The sequence below is a fragment of the Cervus canadensis genome, chromosome 4, assembly GCF_019320065.1.
Source record: "Cervus canadensis isolate Bull #8, Minnesota chromosome 4, ASM1932006v1, whole genome shotgun sequence".
Taxonomy (NCBI): Eukaryota; Metazoa; Chordata; class Mammalia; order Artiodactyla; family Cervidae; genus Cervus; species Cervus canadensis.
Window position 1 is genome coordinate 53,601,159 of NC_057389.1, and position 25,263 is coordinate 53,626,421.

The window sequence follows — 25,263 nt, forward strand, 5'->3', positions numbered from 1 at the left end:
CACGTGCACCCCAATGTTCATCGCAGCACTGTTTATAATAGCCAGGACATGGAAGCAACCTAGATGCCCATCAGCAGACGAATGGATAAGGAAGCTGTGGTACATATACACCATGGAATATTACTCAGCCATTAAAAAAATTCATTTGAATCAGTTCTAATGAGATGGATGAAACTGGAGCCCATTATACAGAGTGAAGTAAGCCAGAAAGATAAAGAACATTACAGCATACTAACACATATATATGGAATTTAGAAAGATGGTAATGATAACCCTATATGCAAAACAGAAAAAGAGACACAGATGTACAGAACAGACTTTTGGACTCTGTGGGAGAAGGCGAGGGTGGGATGTTTCGAGAGAACAGCATGAATATTATCTATAGTGAAACAGATCACCAGCCCAGGTGGGATGCATGAGACAAGTGCTCGGGCCTGGTGCACTGGGAAGACCCAGAGGAATCTGGTGGAGAGGGAGGTGGGAGGGGGGATCGGGATGGGGAATACATATAACTCCATGGCTGATTCATGTCAATGTATGACAAAGCCCACTGAAATGTTGTGAAGTAATTAGCCTCCAACTAATAAAAATAAATGAAAAAAAAAATAAAAAAATAAAAGGGTATGCTGCTTCACAGGGGCTTCAAGCTAGGAGATTCTCTCACATGGCCACCTGTCATGTGCCCAGTGATCTAACTCATACTCAGGTAGGGGTGTGTGTATGTGTGTGTGTGCATGCTCAGTCACTAAATCATGTCCAACTCTTTGTGACCCCATGGATTGTAGCCCACTAGGCTCCTCTGCCCATGGAATTTTCTAGGCAAGAATATTGGAGTGGGTTGTTATTTCCTATTCCAGGAGATATTCCTGACTCAGGGATCAAACACATCTCTTGCATCTCCTGCATTGGCAGGTGAATTCTTTACCACTGTGCCACCTGGGAAGCCCTACTCAGGTAAGATACTGTTATTATCAAAACATTAAGGTGAAAATCATACCAAAATTAAAAACTAGGATTTTGTAGCTCAAGCATGTGTACACCAAGAGGCAAGATACAAACTTGAACAAGAACATCTTAAACTTACATTTAAATTATCTGCCTTAACGCATCCAAAGGAGCAATATCTAGACCTGGAAATATTGTTTAATAATAAAAATAGAGTTGAATATGACATTCATTATAACAGCAAAGAGTTAAACTATAGTGAGAAGCATGGTAGCTTAAAGTGGGTATAACTGAAAGGGTCAGGAGGAATCTTAACAGAAAGATATAAAGAATGAACTAAGGAAGTGTAATAGATTACACTTGCAGTAATTTCTAGACTTTACTCTCATTGAGTGTATAAAACCTGATCCCTTTATGATTTTAAGAAATGTTATATATTAAAATGTTATGGTAATTATTTTTACTTGGCCAAGACAGTCATTTTCTTTCTTTGCACATAAAAATATCTTCTGCAACCTTAATCAACTTATGCATTGTCTCTTTATAAATTAAATTCTATTTACTGAGGAAAGAAAAGAGAAAAAGGCACATAAAGCAGAAATATGAACACATTTTCTTTAGTGTTTGAAATAACATAAAATATATCAAGAAAATCAAATATGGATAGCACTGTAAAATTTTCAAGTACCACTGCTTCAATGTATGAGTGGTTCTTAAACCAATAGTATCTGACATGAAAAGATATTTGTGAGACTAAAATTAGCAATGCAAACAAGCCCAATTTGGAGAATCTGGGGCAGAAGGTGAAGAAAGCATATTTTTATATACCCCAAAATATGAAAAGACAAATTTTAAAATAATGCAAAGTCTGTAGGGAAGCACTGGAATGAATGTATGTGGCTGATCAGAGAAATGCAAAGTTTGTTCAAACCTTACCATTATAGTTTTTAAAAAGTCCATTTTGGTTGCTGATAAAATCCTATTGCTTCTGCAGCTATATAGATTTAGCAATGATAATAACTGTGTGCATTCATTGAGTACTTAGTACTTAGACATAGATGCATGTGTCCTAATTGGCTTCAGCCATGTCCAGCTCTTTGCAGCCCTATGGACTGTAGCCCGCCAGGCTCCTCTGTCCGTGGGATTCTCCAGGCAAGAATACTGAAGCAGGTTGCCATTGCCTCCTCCAGGGGGTCTTCCCCACCCAGGGTTCAAACCCACCTCTCTTATGTCTCTTGCATTGGCAGGTGGGTTCTTTACTGTTAGTGACACTTGGGAAGCCCTAGACATAGATAATTAGATGCATTATCTCATAACAATCCTCCTAGCAACCACACATGATTAATACGCTTATTATCCTGCTGTTACACATGAGAAATATGAGGCCCAAAGCCCTTAAGTAAGTTACTGAAGGTTCATGGCTAGTAAGTGTAAATGGCGAGTGGTTCATGGCTAGTAAGGATGTAAATCCAGGCAGTCTGGCTCCAGAACATGCATCGTTTATCACTATACATTATTAACTAAATTACATGACTAATATAAGTAAACTTGAACATTAGGAGATTTGTTACGTAACCAACAAGAAAACTACAAAAAATATTTTGAAAATCAATTTGAACATACACACATTTGGGGATGCTGATATAATTATCAACTGTCCAATTGTGATTTTATATTATGTATACATATATAGATAACAACACATTAGACAAAGTAGTATATTCATTAAAAATATTGCCTTTCCCCCATTTACATATGTAACATAATAACAAAACAGTCTAGTGGTTTAGCACAAGGACTTGGGATCCAGATCATCTGGGTTCAAATCTCAGGTCTACAAATTATTTCACCTCTCTGTTCTCAGTTTTACTAAGAAAAAACAGAAAGTACTTACCTTATCAGGTTGTTAGCGAAAGTAATTAAGTTCAAAGGTGTGAAGAGCTTGGAGCAGTGCCTAGCACACAGTAAGTACACACAAGGGTTATTACATTTTTCAAATACACCTTTGGCATGAGGGGCTCTGCCATCACTAGAACCCAGTTCTCTAATGCTGTTTTGTTTTGTTTTTAACATTATTTCCCCTTCCATCTAATGTATTTGAGATGCAGAACTTCTATTACCATCAGTGAAATTCTTATTGCAGACCACAACATCTATCCAGGGGTCCCCAACCTCTGGGATCTAATGCCTGATGCTCTGAGATGGAGCTGATGTAATAATAATACAAATAAAGTACACAACAAATGTAACGAGCTTTAATCATTCCAAAACGAACAACCTCTCCACTGCTGGTCTGTGGAGAAAATGTCTTCCATGAAACTGGTCCCTGGGACCAGTTGGGAATTTCTGCTGATTGAACATTAGAAATGCTATTTAAGAGGATATTTGTGAGCTCTACATTAGAAATATTTACAGTGTTGTTTTAAAAATTGTCTTTAAAAGACTTAAAAAAAATAAAGGACTATTAGGCACTTATAATATTGAAGTCAAAGTCCCAAGAATAATTATTACATTATGGTTAAAGTTCATTGCCTTTTGCAAATCAGTTCTATCCAAAAGCATGCGGTGCTGTTATAGGCAAATGTCTTCATAAACAATAATTTATTGTTAAAGGTAAAATAATTGAAATAACAGGTCCAGAATTTGATGAGGAAGCTCTTTTCTAAGGGATAAAGGATAACTTGGGAGAAATATGATGGTCATATTTGAGCTAGATAATTAATATTCATGGATAGTGAAAACAAAGCTTCAGCACTTACATTGGTTTTTACCAAAATTATCAGGTTTCATTATGGAACTTGACATAATAAGCACACAGCTGTCAAATGCCCACCTCACTTGACGACCGTGGATATAGCTGAAAGCAAGGGGAAAGGACCCATGTTCAAACCATCATTTCCTGGCACAATTCCCCATGATATATTTACTGTAAAAGAGAGAGAAAAGAAGGCATCTCCAAGATAGCAAAGCACAATTTAACTGCCATTCTGAAAAAGCAGAGTTTTCTTGTATAAGAATGTAGAATGTTGTATAAGAATGTAGAAGTGTTAGTGTGTAGATTAGCATGACTGTCAATATAATTAACAGATATTTCTCACGATTAGAATGTTCTTCCCTTATTTGTTTCAAGTTTAGAGACTGACATCTAGGTCCCAGGGAAGGACTGGGCAGCCTCTCCAGAACCCTTCATGTTCCATCATCCCTTGACCTGGTTGAGGTTCTCTCATAATGAAGCCGGCTCAATGACTTTAACAGAAGTCAGCACGTTTACAAAGTACTCCAGTTTCCTTTAATATATTTTCTGGAGACTATCATGGGGTGGCACTAGGTGGGGTATGCACACCAAAAAAAAAAAAAAGAAAGAAAGAAAACTTCTAAAAAGAAAAGCCTGCATTACTAGCTATGAAATTGATTGATAGTCTCAGAATCCCCAAGGGGCTTCTGCAGGTTACCAAACAAACAATAAGGAAGATTTAATCATATAACAATTTTCTTGCTTGGCTTCTCATTTGTGGCCGGGATTGAAGAAGAAAGAAAATCCAGTAAGTATAGTAATTACTCTCATGGACAGAAGCAGAAGTTGAGTAACATCTTTAACAATTCATTCACAAGCAAGTAATTTTTAAATCTCATATTCTTGTATTGTGTTCAAGTTTGACAGTAATATCTCTTTTGGACAGGAAAAAAGTGGAAACATCAGAATAAACAGACCGGAATTTTTTTCAGTAAGATCACTAAGTAAATGAAGTGATACATTAATGCACATTGTTGGTAACTAGAAACTGCTTCCTAGGCAGTGAAGCTTAAAGAGAGTACAACATACAGTTTATCAGCCAAACTAATATTTTTGAAAATGAAAAGGGAACAAAAAGCAGGGTTAGAATGGGACAACTGAGGCTGTCTCCAACAAATCGGGTTATAGTCATTCTACCTAGAATTCTGCAGATGGGGGGTGGGTGGTGTGTGTGTGTGTGTGTGTGTGTGTGTGTGTGTGTGTGTGTGTGTGTGTGTGTGTGTGTGTGTGTGTGTGTGTGTGTGTGCAGATGGGGGGTGGGTGGTGTGTGTGTGTGTGTGTGTGTGTGTGTGTGTGTGTGTTCTTACTTAGTCTGGACTGCAGCCCACCAGGCTCCTCTGTCCATGGAAATTTCCAGGCAAGATTATTGGACTGAATTGCCATTTCCTCCTCCAGGGGATCTTCCCAACCCAGGGATGGTACCATAGGTCTCCTATGTCTCCTGCATTGGCAGACAGAATCTTTACCACTGAGCGGATGGTACATACATCAATCAATTATCAAATTATTTGTAAAACATGATAAATTACATAATTGCATGATTGATTTCAGAAATTCTTTATGGAGCATAAAATCTCAAAAGGGTAGCTGCTCTTCTCTTTCTAGAGTATATTCCTTTTCTTTTTATAGTTTATGTCTTTTTGTTAGTTATTTTTGTTTGCAGGGAATATGTTTCTTTTTATTTCTTTATTTTTGTTTGTCTCATTTGGGGTTAGTGTGTGTATCTGTGTTGAAAGGCGCTTCCACGCCTTCACCCAGGCACTAGGTCTACAAAGCAATTCTCATTCTGAAGTAGTAAGCAACAATCGCTGCGCCTGCGCCTTTCTGCCTCCACCGCTAACCAAGCTGCCAGGAGCTTTCCCCTCTTCCCGTAAATCCGCCGCGGGAGTTATTTGGCAGATACCGCGCATGCTCCACATCGCGTTTACCGCCCCACCAACCCCGCCCCCCGCCCTCCAACCCGAGCCCAAAGTCTGCCAACACGCCTGCGTGAGCGGGCGTGCCCCGGAAGTAGTTCTTTGCCCTTCTGACACGTAGCAACCGGCCCGGTACAGGGTCCTTAGCTGAGTTTGGGGGATTAAGGGGGCTGCCAGAGCTACCGCCGCCGCCGCTGCTTCCACGTTTGGTGAGTGCCCAATTCCGTGGGATGATGTTCGATTTCTCCCCGCACCTGGGCACGGCGGCTCCTGGCCGCCTCTTGGCGCCGCGCCTGGGCCCTTTCTCTCCGACCCTCCCTCCTTTTCGGGCCTTGCTGACGCGGATCCTGCGAGACTATGCGCTTTCCTGGCCGGCCCAGGCCTTACTTTGCAAAGAGGCTGTCGTGTTTTCAGCTGTAAAGCCCTATCCCGAGGTGACGAATCATCTTTGCTGTTGTTGGTATTTTAGACCCCACAGAACCCCTCCTCCCGCGTCCCCGCCTCTACCCAGGACTTATCAGCCCCTCGAAGTGGAGGTGTCTTCCTGGGCCTTGACTTAGAGACATTTCTTTAGCACACCCCACCCCGCGACCCACCTTCCAAATGCTGCAACCCTAATATCTAGAAGAATCATTTGCCGCCTTCTGCAGGTATTCGCTTAAGTAGAGTGTCAGGGTCGAATTCAGGAGGCCGTTGGGCATAAGATATCTTTGCCATTTCTTTTCTGTTGCAGATCATTTGCAATGTCAGGCTTTGATAATTTAAACACGGATTTCTACCAGACAAGTTACAGCATCGATGACCAGTCACAGCAGTCCTACGATTATGGAGGAAGTGGAGGACCCTATAGCAAGTAACATTTCAACTTTGGCCATTTGTTTTGTCGAGATTACAGTGAAAGCATGTACCCTGAATGTTTGGTTCTGCCTAAGACTGAATGTGGGAACAAATTGCTTATCAGGAATGTGACGTTTCAGAATCTTCCTGCCTCCGGAGAGATCTTGACACTTGTTTGGGTCGGACGACGTTGTCCTTTTTGAGTTCGGTATTTTCTGCAAGATATTCAGATGTGCCATGAGTGGAAAAAATAGATGGTTGAGGAACCTTTTTCTAGTACAGTATTTGAACATCATTTAGGGTATGGGTAGGAGCGTAAAGTACCTAGAGATAGGCTGTTTAGACCACAAGAGTAGTTAAAAATTAAAATCTTTTGACGGCTTCGTTAGTAGTTAAATCAGTCCAGTTTTCAGAGTGTATCGATTGTTAACTGCAAGCACTAAGGGACTCTGTTGAACAGTGTCAGCTCCCTGCTGTGGTTCATCGGGTGGTTTTCATATAATCATATAAACTGATAATCACTTTTATTACTTCTCACACCAAAACTTTTGGTCAGTCAGTACGTGCAACTTGCCAGTTGCCGATTGAAGGAGGGGGTGCGGGGTCGGAGACTCAAAACCTTCCAGTCCTGAACTGTTGAAAAAACAACAACAACAAAATGTATTTTTTTCCCCTAGTTTCTGGTGTTTGTGGAAAAAAATTTAAAAAGGAGGGATTTTTACCAGTTCCCTCTAGGACATCAAATTCTTAGTTTCTTGTGTGTGTTCATTCTCTCAGTCATGTCCAACTCTTTATGGCCCCATGGACACTAGCCCACCAAGCACTTCTGTCCATGGGACCTCCCCGGCAAGGACACTGAAGTGAGTTGCCATTCCCTTCTCCATCTTAGTTTCTTAGATCGTTAAGATTAATCTTTTCAGCCTCCCTTTTAGTGAAGGAGTTTCCTACACCAGGGTTACTTAACCGTTTTTAGACGGTCCAGGATCCCTTGGAGAATCTGAAGAAAACTGGGGGCCTGTTTCTGAGAAATACATGTTTGCAGTCAGACATCTGTATTAATGTGTGTATAACATCCAGACAGTTCATGTGTTAACTGATGTGCATATGGACCCTGAATTAAAAACCATGGAGACTGTCCCAGGACGAGGGCATGGAAAGGCTGTGTATCTAGTCTGAGAGAAGCATTAGTATTAGGTCGTGTGGAAATTAACACAGTGTGGCTTGTCTTGTATAGGTTATACTTTTTACAAAAGCAAAAACAAAAGAAACCTGGAATCTGCTTATTTTGGTACATTGTAAAGCCTTTTCCCCTAAAACTTAACACAGTGAACAGTGGAAGTGAGCATGGAGATAATAATCTTTATCTCTGAATCACTTTTTTTCTTTCTGTTAAATTCTCAAGTACGTAATACCATTGAAGATTTATCTCTTTTTATCAGTTAATTGGTCAGGATTGGAGAAAATCTGTTGAGAAATCTCTATTCATTTATTTACCTAAATATGTATTTTTTTGTGATTGTTCAGTGTATGACAGGGCAGATGAATGTAAGAATGGCTGGAGTGCTGCAATAGGGCTTTGGAAAACCTATCTCTGTATGTGGACCTGGATGTATTTTTAACCAAATGATATTGTTTAGACTCAACAGGATTATTCCACTTAGATTTCAAGTGGAAATGTATCTCTGCCTTTCTTATGTTTCTTTCTTTCTGTCCTTGTTAGCATCTCTTAAAGGTGTAACTTAGCTTCTCTGTACACTTAGCATCTCACTACAGTTCACCATAGAGCAGTTGTTTTAGATATGCTGTTGCTAACTATCCTCACAGTTCCATTTCAACAAAAATCATGTACTGGTAAGCGTTGCTTCAGTGCTTGTAAAGAAGTTTATTCCAGGTGCTTACATAAATGTTACTGCCAATTAATGAATATGAATTTTTTGATGTTGCTGAGAAAAATAAGACTAGTGTGTTAGCAGTAATAATTGAGTTTCTGAACTTTAAGAAAAATTGAGCTTTTCTGTATGTGCCTTCAATTGGATCTGCCCCTTAATGACATTTTTATGTTTATCTCAGTTTATCAAATAGTATTTTGTTTGTTATGTCAACTAGGTAACAAAGGTCAGCTAACTTTTCTCTCTCTATTGATGAAAATACAGGTTCAGATATAATCTGACTTGGATTGTCTTCAAGTTTGACTTGGGTTATTATTAGTTCATAGTTCTACATTTGCCATATGAAGTCAGCTTTAACATTTTGCATAGTTTCCACCATGGGTACTTTATGTTCATATAACAAAAAATAAACCCAAAAAGTAAAAGGACCTTTGATCTCAGTCTGCTGAGTTTTATGAATGTCTTATTAGACATTGTATTATCAATATGGGTATGAAATATATAGAAATACCAACTATGTATTTTTTCAAGTACTGAAAGCTAGTATTTTTTCATCTTGCTTTAACTGATAATACCTTTATGGACTGCCTGTGGATTTTGATGAGCTTAAGTTGTCAACCCAGTATGTTAAGAGGCTTTGTCTTTGTTATTGATACTGAGTGCTTATGAGAGCATTGGTTTCATCTGCTACTTTTCCTGCTGTAGAAGTGTTGATTTAGTCTGTAAAGGTCATGTCTGCCATATTATGTTTTAGTTTAAAATCAGTAGGAGTAAGTCAGGAATTTTCCTAAGCAGATCCTGCCAGAAAAGGGAAAGTGTAAAATTCCATGGCATTCTCTTTCATCTGATGAAGGAATAATAGTGCCACATTTAAAGCTCTTTTTTTTTTTGCTTGCATTATTTCTCTTCCTTACATGAAATTTTTGGGTCTGTATCAGTGGTTCTAAAGTGTTGTCTACAGACCTCAGAGTGTCCTTGAGATCCTCCCAGGAGGTTTTGAAAGATCAAAACTATTTTTGTAATAGTAGTGAGACATTTTGCTCTTCTGTGGTGGCTCAGATGGTGAAGGATCTGTCTGTAATGCCGGAGACCCAGATTCGATCCCTGGGTCGGGAAGATCCTCTGGAGAAAGAAATGGCTACCCATTTCAGTATTCTTGCCTGGAGAATCCCCATGGACAGAGGAGTCTGGAGGACTACAGTCCATGGGGTCATAAAGAGTTGGACATGACTGAGTGGTTAACACACACACAGTGAGACATTTTATACCTTTTTGGGTGTGTTGACATTTGAACTGATGTAAAAGCAGTGGTTGGTAGAACTGCTGGTACCCAAATATGAATCAAGACAGTGGCATCAAATTGTTCTAGTAATCATTGTATTCTTCATCACATACTTGTTGGGGGTGAGTGAAGCCATTTCATTTAAAGATGCCCTTGGTGAAGCTATAAGAATTATTGTTTTAAATCCTGACCCTTGACAATACACGTTTTTAAAATATTCTATGTGACAAAATGGGAAATAGTTCTAAAGCACTTCTACTTCATACTAAAGTATAATAATTATCTCTAGGAAAAGCACCTATGCAATTTGAGTCACAAGCTGAATCAGCCACTTTTTCATGGAAACCTTTTTTTGGAAAGAACATCTGACAGACAAACTATGGTTATTCAGACTTGAATAATTTCTCAAAATGAATGAAGTGACCTGTTAACTTCAAGAAAAGCAGTTGACAGTATGTGTGGCCAATAATCAGATTCACATTTTCAGGCAAAAATAAACACTTTGGAAAACTTGTATCCATCACTGTGAACTTGTCAGCTTCCCGGTAATTATATTCTGATGAGATCAGTGATAATATTAACAAATATGATTTATATACATATATTTCATATTAAGTGAGTCTATATTTGGAACATCTGCATAACTCATATTAATATCTTCTAAATGGCCAATGCATGATGTTACAAAATTATGCCTGAGTAAAGAAAGGATCCAAAGTACAAGACAGGTCATTAGCATTCTTTCCAATTGCCACATTGCAAGTTAAGTTTAAAAAGCTATCACTTTGCTCTGTGCTTTGATGTATCAAAGAGAATATTAATAATCTGGAAAGATTATTAAAACACTATTTTCCAACCACATGTCTGCAACAGTAGATTTTCTTCAGATACTTCAACTGAATGGTACATCACACAACAGAATGAATATAGAGGCAGATATAAGAATTTTCAGCTGTCTTGAAAAATAGCTTTTTCATTTAAAAAAAAGCTTATGGTAACATGATAGATTTAATCTTACTTTAATATATTATAAGTATTTTAAACATTTCTGTTTTAATTTATAAAATGAAAAATTATTGATAGATATTACCCACATAAAAAATTTTAGGAGTTCTCAATAACAAATTTTAAGAGTATAATGGGTTCTAAGATCAAGGAGTTTGAGAAACATGGGTTTATGTCATTCTTTTTGTTTTTTCTCTTGCATACACATTTATATTCTCTTTCTCTCCCTGGAGAAAGAGAATAAAATATAGTCTGTTTATGCAGATTGTACAAACCTCCATATGGAGCTTTTCTACTTGTTCCATGAACTCTAAGGTGAATTTATGATACATCCTTAGAGAGATGGTACTATAGTGTATTCTAAATTAGAAGATGTGAGTTATCCTAATTCAGCCAGCTAGTTCCATGGGGATTGTGTGTGTGTGTGTGTGTGTGTAAATAAGTAAGTAAATAGTAATCAAAGTATTTGCATACAAAAATGACTGGGGAAATGCATATACAGGAAAAAAAAAATAACAGATGTTGATGTCAGATAGGATTTGAAGGTGATTTTTATTACAGTTGTTATTAAGAGTTAGCTACTAGAATTAGAAAGTCTGGTTTTGAATCCTTTCACCACTGTAGACAAATCATTTTAACCCAAATATCAGTTTTCACATTTTGGTATTGAAGAGGATGATAAAGTTAACCTTCTAGAGTAGTGAGAATAATGTGAGGCAATTCACATTAAACACTTTACACAGTACTATTCAAAAAGTTATTATACATGTTTTGGGATATTTCAGTAGCTATAACATTTTAGAGTTAATGGATTTCAACAAATAATAACTATATAGGATTTTTAAAGGTACAAAAGATTATAATCTGAAAACTAAGTGTCTTACTTCACCTGTTTTGGGGTTCCTTTACCTATATAATTGTGTATATAATGTATATGTATATAAAACACATATACCTAGATGTGCATATATATTCTAAAAAGCATAGTCACAGTGGGTGCATATGATGTATACTATTCCACTTATTAGTTGTTTTTCCTGTTTTAAAATTTTTTTTTTATTTATGTGTTTTTTGGCCACACTGCATGGCATGCGAGCTCTTAGTTCCCTGACGAGGACGAGAGCTTTGAACCTGCACTGGAGTCTTAACTCCTGGACCACCAGAGAAGTTCCTGAATATTAGTTTTTTGTCTTCTCCACTAAATGTTTTTGATTATCATTTCTTTTGAGTACCTACAAAACTGCCTCATTCTGTTTAACAATGGATAGTAATTTATGTTCATATCACACTGTAGTTACAGGTATATATTTATATTGTTTTACGGTTTTTGGTTTTTGCCGTTAAAATATTGCTGCAGTGCATTCTATCAATATATCTTATACCCAGAAAAATAAATAGTATTTTTAAGCATGTGTTGGACTAGCATAAGACAAGAGAATATGAGCTATGTGTAGCTGAAATTTTAATTACTTTTTTATTAATTAATTAATTTTTGGTTGCACTGGTTCTTCGTTGTTGCAGGTAGGCTTTCACTAGTTGCAGTGAGCAGGGGTTACTCTTTGTTGCAGTGCACGGACTTCTCATTGTGGTGGCTTCTCTGGTTGCAGAATACAGACTCTAGGTACACGGGCTTCAGGAGTTGTGGCACACTTGGGCTCAGTAGTTGAGGCCTGTGGGCCTAGTTGCTCTTCAGCCCATTCAATCTTCCCAGACCAGGGATCGAACCCAGTATCCCCTGCATTGGCAGGCGAACCTCCCATCCACTGTACCACCAAGGAATTCCACCTTTGATTTGCTTTTAATCAAGATATTCAGTTAATTTAAAAATTAGATTTAACTTTAAAATCTCAAGTAATAATGAGGTCATTAGGTTTTTATATTTATGAAAAAGCAACTATAAATTTTTAAAGAGACTTAGAGACTAAAAGATCTCTAAGGCATCTCAGTTCTCATTTTTAAAGTGTCTTACCTTTAAAATAATTACTTCTTTATTTCTTACTGTGTAATTGGATTGGTCCCACTGATTGATAGGTCATATTTTTCCAGAAAATGGTGAGACAGATCATTAAAAGCTATTGCTTCGATATTTTTCTGTTCGCTTCACTATTCTTCAGTTGTTTTCATCACTAAAAAAGCCATAGCAAAGTCTGCTTCTAAAGTGTAAGATTTGTTACAGTACATAGCAAAGGACATAATAAGTGTACATTTACTTTAAAAAATTAAAAGAACTATTCAAATGCAAGGTGTGTTAATTATGTTTTGTTATATTCAGAAAGCTTTCACAAGAAAATGCTTCTTATTTTTCACTGTTTGAAATTGATGATTGTTCTTAAAGACATTTATCCACTTGAAAAAAATAACATTCCAGAGAATACAGAAGAGTGATTTTACACCCAATGGAGAGAGCTGATTTACAATGCAAAATATATAGCATGCAGTACAAAGTCTTTCATCCTAAGTTTTTATTCATAGTCTTAGGCAAACATTATATTTCACAGCTCTCTTTATGTATGCTCGCTAAAAGGGGGAAACAAACCATTTATATTTTCATTTATTGATCTCTTGATACTCAAAAGATTAGTATTTTGTAAAATGTTTCTGTGCTGCATAAGTGACTTTTGGCATCATCTGGAAATTTTCTCTATAAAATACAACTTCAGTTCAGTTCGTCACTCAGAGTCCGACTCTTGCGACCCCATGGACTGCAGCACACCAGGCCTCCCTGTCTATCACCAACTCCCGGAGTTTACCTAAACTCATGTCCATTGAGTCGGTGATGCCATCCCACCATCTCATCCTCAGTCGTCCCCTTCTCCTCCGCCTTCAATCTTTCCTAGCATCAAGGTCTTTTCCAGTGAGTCAGTTCTTTCCATCAGGTGGCCACAATATTGGAAGTTTCAGCTTGAACATCAGTCCTTCCAACGAACACCCAGGACTAATCTCCTTTAGGATGGACCGGTTGGATCTCCTTGCAGTCCAAGGGACTCTCAAGAGTCTTCTCCAACACAACAGACAAAAGCATCAGTTTTTGGCGCTCAGCTTTCTTCACAGTCCAACTCTCACATCCATACAAGACCACTGGAAATACCATAGCATTGACCAGACCGACCTTTGTTGGCAAAGTAATGTCTCTGCTTTTTAAGATGCTATCTAGGTTGGTCACAACTTTCCTTCCAGGGAGTAAGCGTCTTTTTATTTCATGGCTGCAGTCACTATCTGCAGTGATTTTGGAGCCAAAAACAATAAAGTCTGCCACTATTTCCACTGTTTCCCCATCTATTTGCCATGAAGTGATGGGACCGAATGCTATGATCTTAGTTTTCTGAATGTTGAGTTTTAAGCCACCTTTTCACTCCCCTCTTTTAACTTTCATCAAGTGGCTCTTTAGTTCTTCAGTTTCTGCCATTAGGGTGGTGTCATCTGCATATCTGAGGTTATTGATATTTCTCCTGGCAATCTTGATTCCAGCTTGTGCTTCATCCAGCTCAGCATTTCACATGATGTACTCTACAAATAAGTTAAATAAGCAGGATGACAATATACAGCCTTCACGTACTCCTTTCCCTATTTGGAACCAGTCTGTTGTTGCATGTCCAGTTCTAACTGTTGCTTCTTGACCTGCATACAGTTTTCTCAAGAGGCAGGTCAGGTGGTCTGGTATTCCCATCTCTTTCAGAATTTTCCAGTTTGTTGTGATCCACACAGTCAAAGCCTTTGGAATAGTCAATAAAGCAGAAATAGATGTTTTTCTGGAACTCTCTTGATTTTTTGATGATCCAGCAGATGTTGGCAATTTGATCTCTGTTCCTCTGCCTTTTCTAAATCCAGCTAGAACATCTGGAAGTTCATGGTTCACATATTGTTGAAGCCTGGCCTGGAAAATCTTGAGCATTATTTTACTAGCGTGTGAGATGAGTGCAATTGTGCAGTAGTTTGAGCATTCTTTGGCATTGCCTTTCTTTGGGACTGGAATGAAAACTGACCTTTTCCAGTCCTGTGGCCACTGCTGAGTTTTCCCAATTTGCTGGCATATTGAGTACAGCACTTTCACAGCATCATCTTTCAGGATTTGAAATAGCTCAACCGGAATTCCATCACCTCCACTAGCTTTGTTCATAGTGATGCTTCCAAAGGCACACTTGACTTCATATTCCAGGATGTCTGGCTCTAGGTGAGTGATCACACCATCATGATCATCTGGGTTGTGAAGATCTTTTTTGTACAGTTCTTCTGTGTATTCTTGCCACCTCTTCTTAATATCTTCTGCTTCTGTTAGGTCCATACCTTTTCAGTCCTTTATTGAGCCCATTTTTGCATGAAATGTTCCCTTGGTATCTCTAATTTTCTTGATGAGATCTCTAGTCTTTTGCATTCTATTGTTTTCCTCTATCTCTTTGCACTGATCATTGAAGAAGGTTTTATCTTTCTTTGCTATTCTTTGGAACTCTGCATTCAAATGGGTGTATCTTTCATTTTCTCCTTTGTTTTTTGCTTCTCTTTTCACAGCTATTTGTAAGGCCTCCTCAGAGAGCCATTTTGCTTTTCTGCATTTCTTTTTCTTGGGGATGGTCTTGATCCCTGTCTCCTGTACAGTGTCACAAACCTCTATCCATAGTTCATCAGGCACTCTGTCCATCAAATCTAGTCCTTTAAAGCTATTTCTCACTTCCACTGTATAGTCATAAGGGATTTGATTTAGGTGATACCTGAATGGTCTAGTGGTTTTCTGTACATTCTTCAGTTTAAGTCTGAATTTGGCAATAAGGAGTTCATGATCTGAGCCACAGTCAGCTCCTGGTCTTGTTTTTGCTGATTGTATAGAGCTTCTCCATCTTTGGCTGCAAAGAATCTCATCAGTCTGATTTTGGTGTTGACCATCTGGTGATGTCCATGTGTGGAGTCTTCTCTTGTGTTGTTGGAAGAGGGCGTTTGCTTGATCAATGCAGTCTCTTGGCAAAACTCTATGAGCCTTTGCCCCGCTTCATTCTGTACTCCAAGGCCAAATTTGCCTGTTACTCCAGGTGTTTCTTGACTTCCTACTTTTGCATTCCAGTCCCCTATAATGAAAAGGACATCTTTTGGGGGTGTTAGTTCTAGAAGGTCTTGTAGGTCTTCATAGAGCCTTTCAACTTCAGCTTCTTCCGCATTACTGATCTGGGCATAGACTTGGATTACTGCAATATTGAATGGTTTGTCTTGGGAACAAACAGATCATTCTGTCGTTTTTGAGACTGCCTCCAAGTACTGCATTTCAGACTCTGCCGCTGACTATGATGGCTACTCCATTTCTTCTAGGGGATTCTTGCCCACAGTAGTAGATAAAATTGTTATCTGATTTAAGTTCACCGATTCCAGTCCATTTTAGTTTGCTGATTCCTAAAATGTCAACGTTCACTCTTGCCATCTCCTTTTTGCCCTGATTCATGGACCTAACATTCCAGGTTCCTATGCACTGTTGCTCTTTACAGCATTGAACTTGCTTCCGTCACCAGTCACATCCACAGCTGTGTTGTTTTTGCTTTGGCTTCATCTCTTCATTCTTTCTGGAGTTATTTCTCCCCCCGTCTCCAGCAGCATGTTGGGCACCTACCGACCTGGGGAGTTCATCTTTCATTGTTGTATCTTTTTGCCTTTTCATACTGTTCATGGGGTTCTCAAGGCAAGAATACTGAAGTAGTTTGCCATTCCCATCTCCAGTGGACCACATTTTGTCAGAACTCTCCACCATGACCCATCTGTCTTATTGTAGATAATTAAGTTGATCTTAGTAGTTAATTTCTACCACTGTTTATAAAAACTGGGAAAGTAGATATTCTGGAAATTGCATGACATATTTCTTGCCTGTCAGGGATATCAGATTTGGGTGTTGACATAATTCTGAGGCATGTAACCTTACTTGGCTTTTTAGACAGTATGCTGGCTATGACTACTCGCACCAAGGCCGGTTTGTCCCTGCAGACATGATGCAGCCACAACAGCCATACACCGGGCAGATTTTCCAGCCAACTCAGGCATATACTCCAACTACACCTCAGCCATTCTATGGAAACAACTTTGAAGATGAACCACCTTTATTAGAAGGTACAGTTGGTTGCAACTCTTGATAGTACTCTGTAGTATCCAGATGGTGAAAGTAAATCTTTGTTTGGAGAAGTTCCTCTTATCTTTAAAAGAATAAGGTTGTAGGAAAATGTTTTCTACTAAGTGACTCATTTTGAACAACACTGAGCCAGAGAACCAGGTTTTTAATAGATCTTTATATAGTGATAATAAAGTATGTCAGTATGTGAGCAGAGTAACTTTTACTTTACTTTCTTGATGAAATTCTGTCAGTGGAAGAAATGAGAGGAAATAGCATGGTATTGACTGTTCTGCATGAAAACAAACTCATAGAGCTAATAACATCAGTGAATGGTGTTTTTCAAATTGTATCTCCAAACCCAAAAGGCAATAGTTCTAAAAATTTTGGGGACGATCAGATACTCTTTGGAAGTCCAGTGAAAGCTATGCATACTCTTCTCAGAAAAATGCACATATATACATAGAAGGCATACTTTTGTATATGTTTTTGCAGGGCCTCCTGTGTTTCTAAGCCCTGGGTGTAGAGCCCCTTACCATGAATGCTGTCTGTGTATTCTTTGCTATAAAGTCATAGCTCAGAGTGTCTGATTCATTATGTCCTTACCTTTTTCTAACACCAAACCAGAGATTTGATATTTGTGGAATAAGCACCGTAATCAGTAAAGACTGATTGAGGACTCACTAAAATAATATCATCTGATGTTGCTAGATCACTTTTTTGATAGTGGTTGTTTCATTTTTTCTTTCACCCTGTTACAACATAAATTCTGGTAAACTGAAAGTATCTCACAAATCCTAATTGACTTTCTTATTTTCTTTTTCTTTAGAATTGGGTATCAATTTTGACCACATCTGGCAAAAAACACTGACAGTTTTACACCCCTTGAAAGTAGCAGATGGCAGCATCATGAATGAGACTGATTTGGCAGGACCAATGGTTTTCTGCCTTGCTTTTGGAGCTACATTGTTACTGGTAAGATTCTAGTTGGAACTCTCAGTGTGAGATAAAAGAATGGAATTTAAATATTCCATGAAGAGCCTTTATTAAGACTCTTCTTTTACATCAAGTTTTGATGTGTCTTAAAAGGTATTGAGTTGTTTAAGTTTATACATATTCATCACTTCTCTGTTGATAATATGGTATATTTAGAAATCGTTTCTTGTTCCAATAAGTGGTCCAATTATTAGGGAAAATTGTTAATAAATAACATGTGGCTTTAGTCGCTCATCAGAATTTCTTTTTTTTTTTTAAGTCGTCCTTGAGTAGTGTTTGTTGCGTAAGTACTGGTCTTTCTTATATATTATTTTACTATTTAATGAATTAATAAATTAAAAGACAACAAGTTTTAGTCTCTGTCTCTCCTCTCTCTCAGAATATTGAAGCATATTGAAAATGAGAAATTGTAAATATAATTTTTCATGTTTGTTTTATTTTATCTTATGTCCTCTTCTGAATTAGAAGAGATAAACAATATAATGAATTAAAGATGGTATTTTTAGCCAGAAAAGCTAGGCATGAACTCAGTGCTTCTAATCTGCTCTTGATTTCACCCTTCACTTCCCTCTGATAAATAATGCCTCCCACCTAACAGGATTGTTTTGGAGATTAAGACAGGTTATATGAGAACACTTTGAAAAGTTTAATGTATTGTACCCAGTGTCAGATTTTATTATTATTAATAAAACTTTTTAAACTTCTACACTCTTAATCAAATATTTACAAATAAGTATTGATTCTAACAAAAATCCCAGAGAGTTTTCCATTAATGTAATTTGTAGAGGTATTTTTATAATTGAGTTTCATATGTCAGATGTGTGACAAACCAGAACTTTTTAAAGGCTTTTCTGCAGACTGATTTTAGTGATAGCATGACCTAAATACAATGTTCATGTAGCATGACTAAGAGTACTAACTCCAATTAAGCTATTGTTTATTGTCTTAAGATTGTTTAGTGATGTCTTTTGTAAGAGCAGAAAATTTTTAAAGTTTTTGCTTGTCAGAGAACTGTATAAAGCAACCAACAATTTGGAAAAATAGTGAAAGAAGAAAATATCTTCCATTTTATTCCTCTTGCCCAGTAGTTAATCACTTTTCTTTTCTCCCCTCCCCACAGAACCCTGGCTCCCTGCTTATCCTGGCTTCCTATCTCCTAATTCCTTTAACACCCATATAAAGTCAATGATGAAATTATTTCTGCTGTTAAACTTATTATGACTACATCTGCCAATGAAAATAAGTTGCTTCAGGGCAATTTTGGTGGAGTTGGGTGTGTTCAAGTGATATTAGCTACTATCCAAATATTTGAATGACTTTCCATCTTGTTTTGGTAGTTTATGTGCTTAAAATCAGCCAGATTTCTTTTTAGAAATCTATGACTTGAGGTGATTCTACAGTGGTTTTTATCTTTATTAGTTGAATTCTATGCCAAACTCAAATGGTAGCTAGAAAATGAAATCCTGAATATCTGTGTGTTGAGAGGTGGGTACTTTAAACTTCTTTAGAAAGATATAAAAGGCAGTCTGCTCACTGTTTTACTTCCCTATATAAAGAATAGATACCTCTGTGGATTTTAATCCTCACAAATTAAATATCTTCTATAAGTACCATTTTAGGTGAAAGAAGCCCAAAGTAACTTTCTTTGCCTCTAACATGTCATCTTTTTGTTACCCATAGGCTGGCAAAATCCAGTTTGGCTACGTATATGGGATCAGTGCAATTGGATGCCTAGGAATGTTTTGTTTATTAAACTTAATGAGTATGACTGGTGTTTCATTTGGTTGTGTGGCAAGTGTCCTTGGATATTGTCTTCTACCTATGATCCTGCTTTCCAGCTTCGCAGTGATATTTTCTTTGCAGTAAGTACTGATCTTTATTTTGGGAGTTGATTGACCCGTTCTGTGTAATAGAATTTAGTTCACTATCAGTTTGAGGTAAATCACTGATTCAGTAAACAGTGGCTATTATAAATGAAGACTGTGTTACATACTTTTCAGTGGTGAATAATGGAAGTGAGAATAAATTTAAAAATCATTTATACCATCTCTGCTTTCCATATGATAAGGAATTTCACTAGTTTTAGGTAAACTTAGCAGTGTCCATAAACAAATTGAACAGAGGTGATTGTTAACTTAAATATTGCATGGAGGAGATCAGGTTGTTAAAATTATACTTACCTTCTCTTTGAATTTTTTTTTTATATCTCATTTCTTAACTATATCAGGCATATGCTAAGTGAATGAATAATAAACGCATATTCTCTGTTTAGTAGCTTCTTAACTAAAACTGGAATTTTTTATGTCAAGAGACTGTTTTTAGCCTACTGTGTTCTCAGATATCATTGTACACAGCTTTAAAGTTGTGTTATTTTAAAATAATACTTTAAGTAAGGGTTAAAGAGAGAGGTACATATTACTGCTCATAAAGTTGCTCCTCATGGCCAGTGCACAGGTCCTCTCTCAGTAGTTACAGTTCCCTCCTGGCTAGTGCTGGACATGAGGAAAGACTGAGCTTTGTTATACCTAGAGTGGAAAAGACAGCATAGGAGAAGAGTATGTATCAACTGATACTAGAGGTTTGGAAGGGTGATGGCCTCAGTGTCCCTGTTTTGGATGAAAATGCTTCAGATTTTCATTGTAGAAACTGCTTCACTCTTCTCATTTGTTAAAATTGATATGTTTATATTTGAATTTTAAAGACAGTGTTTCTAGTAAAACAGTGTTTTCCAGCCAGGGGCACTTTTGCTACCAGGGGACACTTTGCAATGTCTGGAGACAGTTTCAGTTGTCAGAACTCTGGAGGGGCAGGGGTACAATGGGTATTTTATGGCTAGAGGCCGGGGATACTGCTGAATGTCCTAATGATGGACAGAACAACCCTCACAGCAGTACACACAGGCCAAATGTCAGTGCTGCCAAGGTTGAGAAATTGTGGTAAATTAAAAAGCAAAATATGTTACGAGTAAGCTTTTTATCACATGAAATAATTGAATTAACTGAGATATATCAGCATTTGAAGAAAGATCTTGGTTATTTCTGTGGACGTCTACATGTGATTTAACTTTTAAACACTTCTCTTCAGAATTGGTTATGGTAGTGCTCTTACATAACTAGCCTCACCTTCTGCTTTCTCTCTCTGCCCCCATTTCTCTTTGTCACAGAGGAGTGGTAGGAATCATCCTTACTGCTGGGATTATTGGATGGTGTAGTTTCTCTGCTTCCAAAATTTTCATTTCTGCATTAGCCATGGAAGGACAGCAACTTCTAGTTGCATATCCTTGTGCTTTGCTATATGGAGTCTTCGCCCTAATTTCCGTTTTTTGAACTGAATTTATCTGGGATGTGGACATCATTGGGCCAAGTAATGAAAAGGACTTTGAACTCTTTAATCGGACCAGCAAACGGCTGCAGTGCAACTCTCATGCAGATCTAATGTTTGACTCTTGGAGCAGTGGAAGTGAATATCTTTTGTTCATTTTTGTAGAACTTTTGAATACTATATTGGATTTATGCGGTATGACTAGATTTAAAAGGTGTTTGTGCTTATACAAATAAGAAGTGCTATTTCTTTCCTGTTCCTGCAGCCTTAGAAAAACAACTTTTTCCCTTGCTAATTGTATATTATGGTGTTTTTGATAGATTTTTATCAACTGTGGGAAACTAACCACAGAGATGATATCTTAAAAACAATCCATAGTAGAGAAGACACAGGACTTATTGGAGAAATATTTTCACAAGGAATTAGGAAAGAAAACTTGCCTGTATTGTCAAGTCAGATGCAATTGAAGCCGAAAAGTGATCCCAATGTAAAGTTTTATGAGTTTGCACTTCAGAAATTTGACGTTCCTCTGAGTTATTTTATGGAATTTTGGCTAAAATTCAGCAATACAGGTAGTTCACAGTCTACCTTATTGTAGACATGGAATGGAATATCTATTTAAATAGTAGCATTAACTAAAACATAGTGACCTAGACTGGCCACATTAATGTTATAGTTGGATTTCCATGTTTCCCAGGAAAAAGAAAATCACTAACCATTTTTGAGGAAAATACTTAAAATGTCACAATTTCAGTATTGCAGTTCCCAATGTAAAGTGCGTTTGATGCTTACTGATTAAAATTTTCCCAATTAATTTAAATTGTGTTGTTGAGTTTACTTTTGCAAAACCAAGATTTTCGGTGTTCCTTTTTATTTAATTAGGCTCTGATTTTGACTTGTATTCCCAATTTATTCTAAGCTTCAGAAATAGTGGTCATCTAGTACAGAATAAAAAAAAAAGTGAGATTGAACAAAAAGCAGTTTGTTTTGAGCTACAACATTATTTTCTTGTATTAAACTTATTTCATTAATGTCATGCTTGCATTTAAAAAAATCTGTAAGGAAATACTGTATCTTGTGTACTGATTGGCTTTTTCTAGAGAAACTGCTTCTGATTTTGGACAAAGCTCAGTTATGAGAAAGGTGCCATACCGGGAGGAAGTATTGCTTTTTTTCTTTTTCTTTTCTTTTAAGAAGAGACTGTTAGACTAAAAAGAAATGCCAAGCTGACATATTCTCAGTTCTTTTTTAGAGCTAGTTTTCAACCATAAAAGATTGAAATAATATAAACATACTACTTATAAGAAGACCATGATTTCTGTTCTCGAATTATGAATTTGTTTTTCTTCATTAATATTTAATCTTCTGGAGGAGTGCACTCACTAATAATTAGGTTTTGGCTGGGTTTTTAAACTTACCAAATTGTTTTAGAATATTGCTATTACAGTCCTTGGATAGTATTTTTTTTTTTTTTTTTTGCCTTTTTCAATTCATTTTATAAATGTAAACAGTTCTTCCTAAGATGAATGTCATGGGTGCCTTCTGTTAGTATCAAGTTATTCCTAATGAAGAGGGCAGATGATGTGCTGGGTGTTAAAATCTTCCACTGTTGGTTAAACTTAAGACCATTAATCTTCAGCCAGACTCCCCAAATGAATCAAATTGTTTTCTTATTTTTTGCCTCCACCTCCAACAAAATAACCTTTACCTTAAATCAGTGATGTAGAGATTTTTGTTGTTAGCTGGCTTTTATTTAACCCAAAATAATCAGTTGCAAAGCTATTTTATATCTAGCTATTTTGTCAAAACAGCTATACAGTGGAGTTGCCTTTGATATAAGTTAAGAGTTGAGCTCTCAAATATGCTTGTTTACATGAAGAGTCATATGTAGCCAAAATTTCCCCTTTGTAAAACTCAAATCAAAAATACAGTATATATAGCCATATTTGTGCATACTTAAAAAACAAATATACTGTGTCTCAAGAATACTATGTGGTAACTTTTTTCTACTGGTTCAGTTAAGTGTCAGGAAGAGCATATGGTTTGCTTTTACACCCATTTTATGCCAAAACATGCTTGTACCTTTAAATACTGGAGATGCTCACAGCATTACTAAAAGCTTGCCTGTTCACCGTCTCTGAGTAAAACTGTCTGGGAGTGGAGTTTGCAGGTTCACTCACTCAAGCTAGTGTGTCGTTTATGCAAGCATGTGTATGCCAAGGACGTGTAGTTGATTTTACATATAGTGTAAATGTGTATTTTACAACTTTGCTGTAATACTGCATTTACCAATGGATGTTTCACGAGCTGTATAACAAAGCTTATAGAGATAGGCATTCTTTCACCAGATATAGTTAGGCAGATAATGAAAAAATCTGTAAATCTTTAAATACTAACTATCCTCAGATGCTGCCCATCCAGTCAAAGAGAATTGTTTAAAATATATCTGATGACCTGATCATTGGATAGGACCTAAGTATTATGCATATGGCATTTTACAACTCTAATAGGCATTGCTCAACTCAGATATACTAAGTATATCAAAATATACTTATAAAATATACTAAATATTCTCAAAACTAAGGACTGTTATCTCTATAATGTTATCTTACAGGATATTCTTATGCAATCATGAAGAATTATGGGCATCATGATAACATTTTGAGATCTGCCTGTTTTCATATAGAGCAGGTCTAATGTAATGACTCAGACAATTTGCTTAACTTGCCCTGTGGGAGGAAAAATATATAAGTGACACAGTGCTTGGCCTTTCATAAAGTAGGGCCAACGGTTTTCCAAAAACTCAGTACACAGATCATAGCATGAATAGAATAGCATTGGGCCTTCCTTCAAAACTTTACCTAGAGCAAACTTCCTCCCCAAATCGTGGCCCCAAATGAAATTATCCTGCCAAGTATCCACTGATTCATTTTGTAGTGTCAGATTCCAATTACTGGTCACCAAACGAACTCACTTATTAAAAATCTTAATTTATTTGGGAAAAAAGCTTAAAGTTATTTCTCAAGCAATTTGTATCTAATAATATGCTTATTTCAAAATAACTTTAAGAATGAAACATTTAGTATCAAGGCAAAAACATAAGTACCTTTTCAAATATAGTAATTAATAATGAGTTTCTTTTTTTCTTTTTAGGATGTATTTAGGGTTTGGGAAAAAGAGTGGCAATAAGAAGATATCAAGGTTGATTGGAAATACCATAAGGAAAAATTGGTTCCTATACTTTAATGAATAGATAAGTATGATCTGTCATTCACTTGTCAAGCATATAGTGTTTCCTTTCAAACATCTTAAATAAAGCCTGTCCTCACCACTTTCTCCACAATGTAGGCTCTTATTACTTTACACCACCAATGAAGAAATAATTGACTTTTAATCAACTCTACTTTGGCCACCATCCAAATTATTGAAGTCTGAATTTTAATACATTATTATTACTTGAATTTCAATAAGGTACTTGTTCATGAATACTCTTTTTGTAATTGGGAAATAGGTAAAAAATGAAGCATTAGATATTAAATTATTGATTTCTAGAGATTGACAGATTACTTTGCCAAGTGTTTTATATTATTATTGTATTGTTATCTCAGAGTGGGGACCTTAAAACCTGAAGAATGAAATCAAGACGATGTGTAGTTCTGATTTTTGCGTCACAGATAGGAATATTTCTTCTCGTCCATTAAGTTCCTAGTCTAGTTAATAAAGAACATTACCTGCTGATGGAGCACAGTGTCCCGTGTTTATGCAAATAAATTAAAATGATTACATACTCAAATGAAAACTAATTAATCACAAAGCTGTTCTCCTAATTTAAAAGCATAATTACTTTCTTGAGCACATTAGGTTCTAAAAATCGGATGTTACATTTTTTTGTGAGTTTAATTATTAATTAGGCATACTTTGCATATATAATTTGTTCTTCCGTAACTGCTACTAAATCTGCTGATTGCTTGTAGATTAATTAATTACATATTAAGGTTTTTTAAATAGCTTTGCAACACTTGCAGCACAAAAGAAATTTTAAATATGAGAAAACAAAGGAAGTACTCAGTAGAAACATTTGAGATACTTGTAAATTTATACCTACCTAGCCTATTCTGATTCTCATAAAAGTAGAGAAAATAGTATGGTTATTTCATTTTTTCCTAGGTAAATATATTTTAAATAAATGTCTTTGTAAA

General features: G+C 36.7%; 1 protein-coding gene across 2 annotated transcripts; it reads left to right on the plus strand.

Moving 5' to 3' along the window:
- The first annotated feature begins 5,709 nt into the window (after positions 1-5,709).
- YIPF5 (Yip1 domain family member 5) lies at positions 5,710-24,404 on the plus strand. 2 transcript variants are annotated; one of them, XM_043465115.1, is made up of 6 exons: positions 5,710-5,864; positions 6,389-6,508; positions 16,577-16,749; positions 17,577-17,722; positions 19,424-19,605; positions 20,907-24,404. In XM_043465115.1, exons 2-6 carry the CDS (start codon positions 6,399-6,401, stop codon positions 21,067-21,069), a joined length of 774 nt encoding a protein of 257 aa, XP_043321050.1. In that variant the 5' UTR covers positions 5,710-5,864; positions 6,389-6,398; the 3' UTR covers positions 21,070-24,404. The 2 variants fall into 2 exon arrangements, with proteins under 2 accessions (XP_043321050.1, XP_043321051.1); XM_043465116.1 differs by lacking the exon at positions 5,710-5,864 and adding an exon at positions 5,942-6,089.
- The last annotated feature ends 859 nt before the right edge of the window (positions 24,405-25,263 follow it).

What these genes read in the sequence shown, in the direction of transcription:
- YIPF5 (XM_043465115.1), top strand. Translation starts at nt 6,399, where the DNA reads ATGTCAGGCTTTGATAATTTAAACACGGATTTCTACCAGACAAGTTAC. An exon ending in TGAACCACCTTTATTAGAAG is followed by an intron (nt 16,750 to 17,576) that starts GTACAGTTGGTT and finishes CTTTTTCTTTAG; the next exon opens with AATTGGGTATCAATTTTGAC. An exon ending in TTGGAGCTACATTGTTACTG is followed by an intron (nt 17,723 to 19,423) that starts GTAAGATTCTAG and finishes TGTTACCCATAG; the next exon opens with GCTGGCAAAATCCAGTTTGG.